The sequence below is a fragment of the Centroberyx affinis genome, unplaced genomic scaffold (assembly GCF_046629955.1).
Source record: "Centroberyx affinis isolate AG114_WGS23_722 - 3 ecotype Tasmania unplaced genomic scaffold, CSIRO-AGI_Caff_v1 ptg000915l_1, whole genome shotgun sequence".
In the NCBI taxonomy this organism is placed as follows: domain Eukaryota; kingdom Metazoa; phylum Chordata; class Actinopteri; order Beryciformes; family Berycidae; genus Centroberyx; species Centroberyx affinis.
The window spans coordinates 478,145-484,144 of NW_027279498.1; the positions used below are offsets into that span (position 1 = coordinate 478,145).

The 6,000-nt window shown below is 40.5% G+C and overlaps 1 protein-coding gene across 2 annotated transcripts; it reads left to right on the forward strand.

Moving 5' to 3' along the window:
* Positions 1-1,502: 1,502 nt before the first annotated feature.
* LOC139645852 (eggshell protein 1-like) lies at positions 1,503-3,498 on the forward strand. 2 transcript variants are annotated; one of them, XM_071521713.1, is made up of 6 exons: positions 1,503-1,616; positions 1,711-1,757; positions 2,640-2,650; positions 2,766-2,813; positions 2,932-2,952; positions 3,050-3,498. In XM_071521713.1, exons 2-6 carry the CDS (start codon positions 1,745-1,747, stop codon positions 3,224-3,226), a joined length of 270 nt encoding a protein of 89 aa, XP_071377814.1. In that variant the 5' UTR covers positions 1,503-1,616; positions 1,711-1,744; the 3' UTR covers positions 3,227-3,498. The 2 variants fall into 2 exon arrangements, with proteins under 2 accessions (XP_071377814.1, XP_071377815.1); XM_071521714.1 differs by having other exon boundaries at positions 1,507-1,616; positions 2,763-2,813.
* The last annotated feature ends 2,502 nt before the right edge of the window (positions 3,499-6,000 follow it).

A 6,000-nucleotide genomic window follows, 5' to 3' on the forward strand; every position in this document is an offset into this window, starting at 1 on the left:
GCACCTTGTGTTATGCAATTGGCAAGAGTGGGTGTTGTGGTTTGCAGGCTTTGCCTACTTAGAGACAATTAATGATGCCATTCAAGGTGCCATACACCTGATCCATCTGAGGCTACATAGAGATTTAACTAGTATGATGATGTACACTGTGAACACTAGCTACACCCTGGGAGATCTCACCTTATGTAAGACAAAGAGCATTTTAACATCACTGCCAAAACATTTTAACTTCTGAAGAACTATTGTTGCTGAACATTCCACATAAGTCAAAAGTTACTCAACCTCAACATGCCCCACCTGGGAACCTCAGAGCCCTTTTATATTTAGAGTGTACAAGTCATATAATACCTATAATTAATAGTTGATTGTGTACTGTACTTTTGCTAAATACAGCTTGAACGAGGTCAGGGGACCTCTGGGTGATGTGTAACTGGTTAGGGTGAGGAGGATGTGACACAGGCTGGCGGTCACGGTCAGATGACCGGTGGAGGTATAAGAAGAGACACTGAGGCGGAGGTTGCAGGTATAGGAGGGTGCAGGTTTTAATAAAGGTAAAGCAACATGATTTGGAGATGATTGCTGGCTGTTGAGCAGTCGCTGTGGCAGCGTGCTGCAGAAAGGGGTGAGAGGAAACAGGCATTAGACAAGGCAGATAGGCTGTACGGGTAATGTGGAATAAACAGCCAATAGGAAATAAATGATAAGATATTAAACTAATGTAATATATAAAGAGGGAATGGATTAAACTAATAATTCCACTGACAGACTACCAGTCATGTATAAGTGGGACTAGATATACAGTCAATAGCAAAAGGTCCCTTGCAGCCCAGACAAACAGCCATCACACAAACTACACAAGCCACAGGCCAATAATAGACAAAATGCCGAAGCATGAACTAAACAGGAGGCCACAGTTACACTGTGGGCCCTACATAAAACAAGGTTCATGGCCTTTAACTCGACCAGCAACAATCTTAACTTAAAGTAAAGGTTCAAAGGATATTAGGATTTGCATAACTAAGGTGATAACTGTACTCACGTTTCGTTCACACACACCCAGCCCCAGGTGTTGCACCTGGGGCTGGGTGTGGCCAAGAGAGAGAGAGAGAGAGAGAGAGAGAGAGAGCAGACAGCAGAGACAGAGCTGGGCCTTTTGACACAGCTTTTAATCAGAAACACAAATTCATACGTTTTCTACACATAGAGCCACATTCTGTCTGTCCCTACACTTTTGCAAAATACTGTATGTATAGAACAGTAAATGCTAAAAGTAGAAACAGAAGCTGTGTGTAACTATTAGTTGATCTAGTTAGAATTAGCATCCTGGATATTCAAGTTTGACATGATATACAAAAGGATCAAAACAGGATTTTGGCTTCATGGTTTCAACTGTCTGTGAAAGCTTAATCTACTTTAATATGTTTGGATGGAACCGTCCATCACTCAATCACAGTTTTGTCCTGGGCTTACCTCTCCTGCAACCATCAAACACTCACTCACATCATAACAGGCTCGGGCGTAGACTTCACACTCCCACATTCTTCATCACTGATGGTACCTTATAAATACTGAATAAACACACCGATTAGACACAGTCTTTCAAATTTCTAAACCAGGTATGATCTACACATTTTGATATTGAGTGTTGTTGTTGATTATTTGCTGCAACTAATGATGAGGAAGACAATGATTTCAATTTTCATTTTACAGTGTTTTCTTCTGTACTTGTCAACAACAAAACAAAATGAGCGGCCCAGGTAAGTCTCCATCATTTATTTATTTTTTTTACATTTTTTCACGATTGCTTTGGAACAGTTTTCACAACAGAGTTTAAAAGGGCAAAGAGCCAAACTGATTTACTTTAAGACTCAAAATGCTGTGCTTAGATACAAAGTGCACAAATCTAAATCACAAGCTCACTTCTCAGAAACACACACTCTGCATATAAGTACAATGTTCCAATGCTTACTACTACACATGCAGTTCAACTCAACAGGCATTTTCAGTCATGTCTTGCTACTTCCAACCACATTGCCCAGGTTAGCAACCCTGCAAAACAATTGCCAGTCACTTCACAACTACAGAAAAGGCTGTTAGAAAACTAATATGACTGTTTGTGAAATAGCAACAGTATTTTTGGTTACTGTTACTACTGAGACTGCTACTGTAAATAGTGTAATGTATGTGAGTTTTTGTACACACTTTACTGTGTTGTGCTGCTATAGAAATGATCACTGTACACTTTACATTATATATACTATGTACACATATTACACTCATGTTGGCTTGTACAGTATGTACCTACATACAGGATTTTGATATCACAGGGAATGCTCACTGTACATAATTCAAATACTTCACATGCGAGTGAAAACATTTTGCTCATTTTGCTAAAGATAATCTAAATATTAGGAAATTATCATTGCATATTCTGTTTTAATGAGAATTATTTTGTGTTGGTCAGCATGATTTGATAAGGACCATTTTATTTTGAAAGGCAGTAATGACTAAAATTCAACAAGGAATAAATCCGATGCCAGGATAAACTGTTTGCATGATGTACAACCTCGTTTGAAAAAGTTGGATTTATTTTTTATTTATTTTATTTAACTCTCTCTCTCTCTTGATTTACATTACAGAAGTCCAAAAGGTGAGTCAGTTTGTTTGCTTGTAAATACAGAAAGTGCAATAGACCTGTGAATGAAATTGCATGAAATGTACTCATGAGATCTGGTCTGCATGTTTCCCCGTCTCCGGACAAGCAGGTGGAGGATGAGGAGGAGTATGATAATGATGAGGAGGAATGTGATGACGTAAGACATCTCCCAACTTACTTGATGTTTGTTTTGGTTATTATACTGCTCTGCTTCACTGACAGATTCAATAATTTCCCATCACCTGTGACATGTTGTTGTTTTTAATCTTTCACAGAAAGGACAGGGCAAAGACAAGGTAGGAAATTTACAACCTTATTTTAAATTACAACTATGCAGCCAATCTCTCATTGTTCATAAATGGCTTCATTCACTGTTGTCATGGCTGTTTACAGGCGAAAGGAGGGGGACAAGGTCATGGTCATGATCATGATCATGGTCATGGTAATGGTCGCGATGGCGGTCACAGTCGTAGTGGTGGTGGTGGTGATGGCCGTGGCCGTGGCGGTGGCCGTGGCCGTGGCGGTGGCGGTGGCGGTGGCCATGGCGGTGGCCGTGGCGGTCAGAGATGAATTCTCACAAGTGAAGAAGAAAACCCTGTGAAATATCAAACACAACTCCAATAAACTAAACCAGATTGTTTGTTGTTTGTTGTATTGTTTATTCAGATCGTTTTAGCTAAAGTCAGTGGTAAACTTCACAATAACACATTTATACAAAACAGTTGCCTGTAATCTTTACAGTTTAAATGCCTTCTTCAGTTCACAACTCAAGAAAATGTACCATTACTGTATAAAACATGTCAGAGCTATACAATAAACCTGTTCATGTTTTTTGTTCTTTATTATACTTGAATGTCATACAGTCTTTCACACATAATGTAACCTGGAATGCCTTGTCTAATTGACTTAGACAAGGCATTCCAGTAGACAACGCCCTGTTCAGAAGTTAATATGTGAAACAAGAGCTTTCCACAGGCTGTATACAGTCTGTGCTACTCTGACATTCTCATCTACATTATCACAATCCATCTAACTCATCACTTCACATTGATCTTTTTAATGAGTAACAACAATAACAAGAAACTACTAAACTAGTAAATACACATACAGTGCAGTGAATACAAAATTAATTTGTGAAAATAATTCATCACCAGTTGTATCTATGATTTTGACTGCAACAGGGACACAGCCAACTGGGAGTCCCTCATACTTTACCAAAGGACTAATGTGTAAAATGTCAATGTTGTAATCATCAGTGAAATTATATGCGAGCCCTAGTTTCATGTACGGTTATACAAAGTCACCAAACGAGTCCCTCTGCTGAATGAATAGAACATCACAGAATGGATTTTTCTTAATACCATACACTGCATAATAAAGTAAATGATCACAACCCATTATTATAAAAAGAAGTCTTTCACAATCTTGGTGTGTTAGTCATATAAAGAACATAATGCCAAATGAAAATGATGCACAATTTGTTCCACACTGTTGACTCTGCAAAACTACATATTGAAGGAAAATGCATCTGAGAAGATAATTAACAACAGTACTTGGTAACAGTATTAGGGAGGACAGAGACTTGTATATCTGAATAATATTTGTCTGGGACGCCCATGGGAAATTATCAATTATTTATGATACAATATAGAATATACAACTATCCTATCTCGTGTAAATGATCATTTTTATTACTTATCTGATGTTATTTTCCAGTTATACAGTGTGTATCCATAAACATAATAGCTTGTTCTTTTTCAGTGTCAGTCCTAGTGATCCAAACCGGTTACTGAGTCCATTAGCTCATCTTTAAACTGATCCAGTGCACCTTTTATGGCAACCTGAACCACAGAGCATGCAGTTTCCAGCAGGAAGATCTCTCTTTTATCACACCCTTGCTCAGCATTTTCCTCAGAGTGAACCATCCTTACATAAAAAGTGTCACCGCAACTCTTCAAAACAGGCCTGCTTTGTTCCATAATACATGACTGCACATCATCAGACATGTCTAAATGCAAATCCTCTGTAACTGCACCATCACCTGTTACAGTTTCTGGTATTTTGCTTGCCGTTGCATCTATGCCATTCTCTATAGAAGCCTTAAGGTGAGTTGTGTTTGAGTCACTGTTGCACGTAGCATACAATCTGATCTCCTCCCCTCCTGTTGGATGCTCTGACGCAGTCACGTTTGCCTTGTTGCCTTGTTGCCCATGTAAAACGTCCACATTTTGACACACTCCAAAACCCTGACTCACCATGCTATTCTGGGGACTGCAGCGCTCCTCCAAGGAATCTGGGTTCATCTGAATCTCTCCCCCCCCAATCAGACCCTCTCCTAGATCTCCTTCAGCTTCCACCATCACTTTCATGTCATTACTTGTGTGTGAGGTCTTGGCAGCTTTACTGCTTTCGTCAGAGCCCTTGATCTCTAATGTCACAGCGCTCACATCTACACTCACTGTCAGCATCTCAGGGCAATGACATTTGACCTTGTTTTCAGGGAACGGGCTCAAGGTCACGCTCTTAGCAAAGAGATCGTCGACATGTTTATTGGTCAGGACTATCGTCTCCTCCTCAATATACTCCTTGTTTTCTCCGATACGCTCCTGGAAGAAAGGAGAAGGCTTTTTGGGTCTGTGTCTCCAGAATGTCTTGGGCTGCTTCTTAAAGGAACAGGGAATTACGCCGTCATATTGTAGGGAATTATCTGGTGCCACAGATTTTGCTTTTGATTGGTACTTAGGAGCGGTAATGAGTCGTTTGAAGAGTTGAAACGTCTTGGCTTTAATTGTTTCCCTCTCCTCCTCCGCAGCAGCAGACTTATGTTCTGCGAAGCCGTGCTGCTGTATTTCTGAGTTGCTACATTTCACAGCTGACTGAGCGGTGAGGTCCACAGAGTCTCTGGTCTGTCTGTTGAAGAATGTGACAGCGTGGTATTCACCTTCATCGCAGTCGTCTCTCTCACCAGGTTTCCGGCTACATGTGAAGCAAATGACAGATGGTGAGAAAAGTTGCTTCAAAGTAGTCAGCTTTTGTGTGAACTGATTTTGGTCAGATACTATTTCAGCCCGATCTATGGAGGGTGACTTGGCTGCTATGGCAGGTTTTTCAGTCAAGGCCTCTTCTTTCTTTTCCTTATTGTCACCTGCTTGTCTTTGAGGCTCTGTGGCAGATTTCCCTGCAACTTCTGCACCCATTTGTTCTCCACAGCTTCGTTCTGAAACGTCTGTCATATTACAGCTGTTATTTGAGCCTCGGTGTCTGCCAGCCCGGACGCTCCCGCTTCCACCTCCATCTTTCCTCTTCGATTTGCCCAGCAGAAGATGTGGAGGACCGGTCAGCTT

Bases quoted from the DNA above. Each gene is read 5' to 3' on its own strand.
- LOC139645852 (XM_071521713.1), top strand. The intron at 2,814-2,931 runs GTAAGACATCTC...AATCTTTCACAG, and splicing joins ATGAGGAGGAATGTGATGAC to AAAGGACAGGGCAAAGACAA. The intron at 2,953-3,049 runs GTAGGAAATTTA...GGCTGTTTACAG, and splicing joins AAGGACAGGGCAAAGACAAG to GCGAAAGGAGGGGGACAAGG.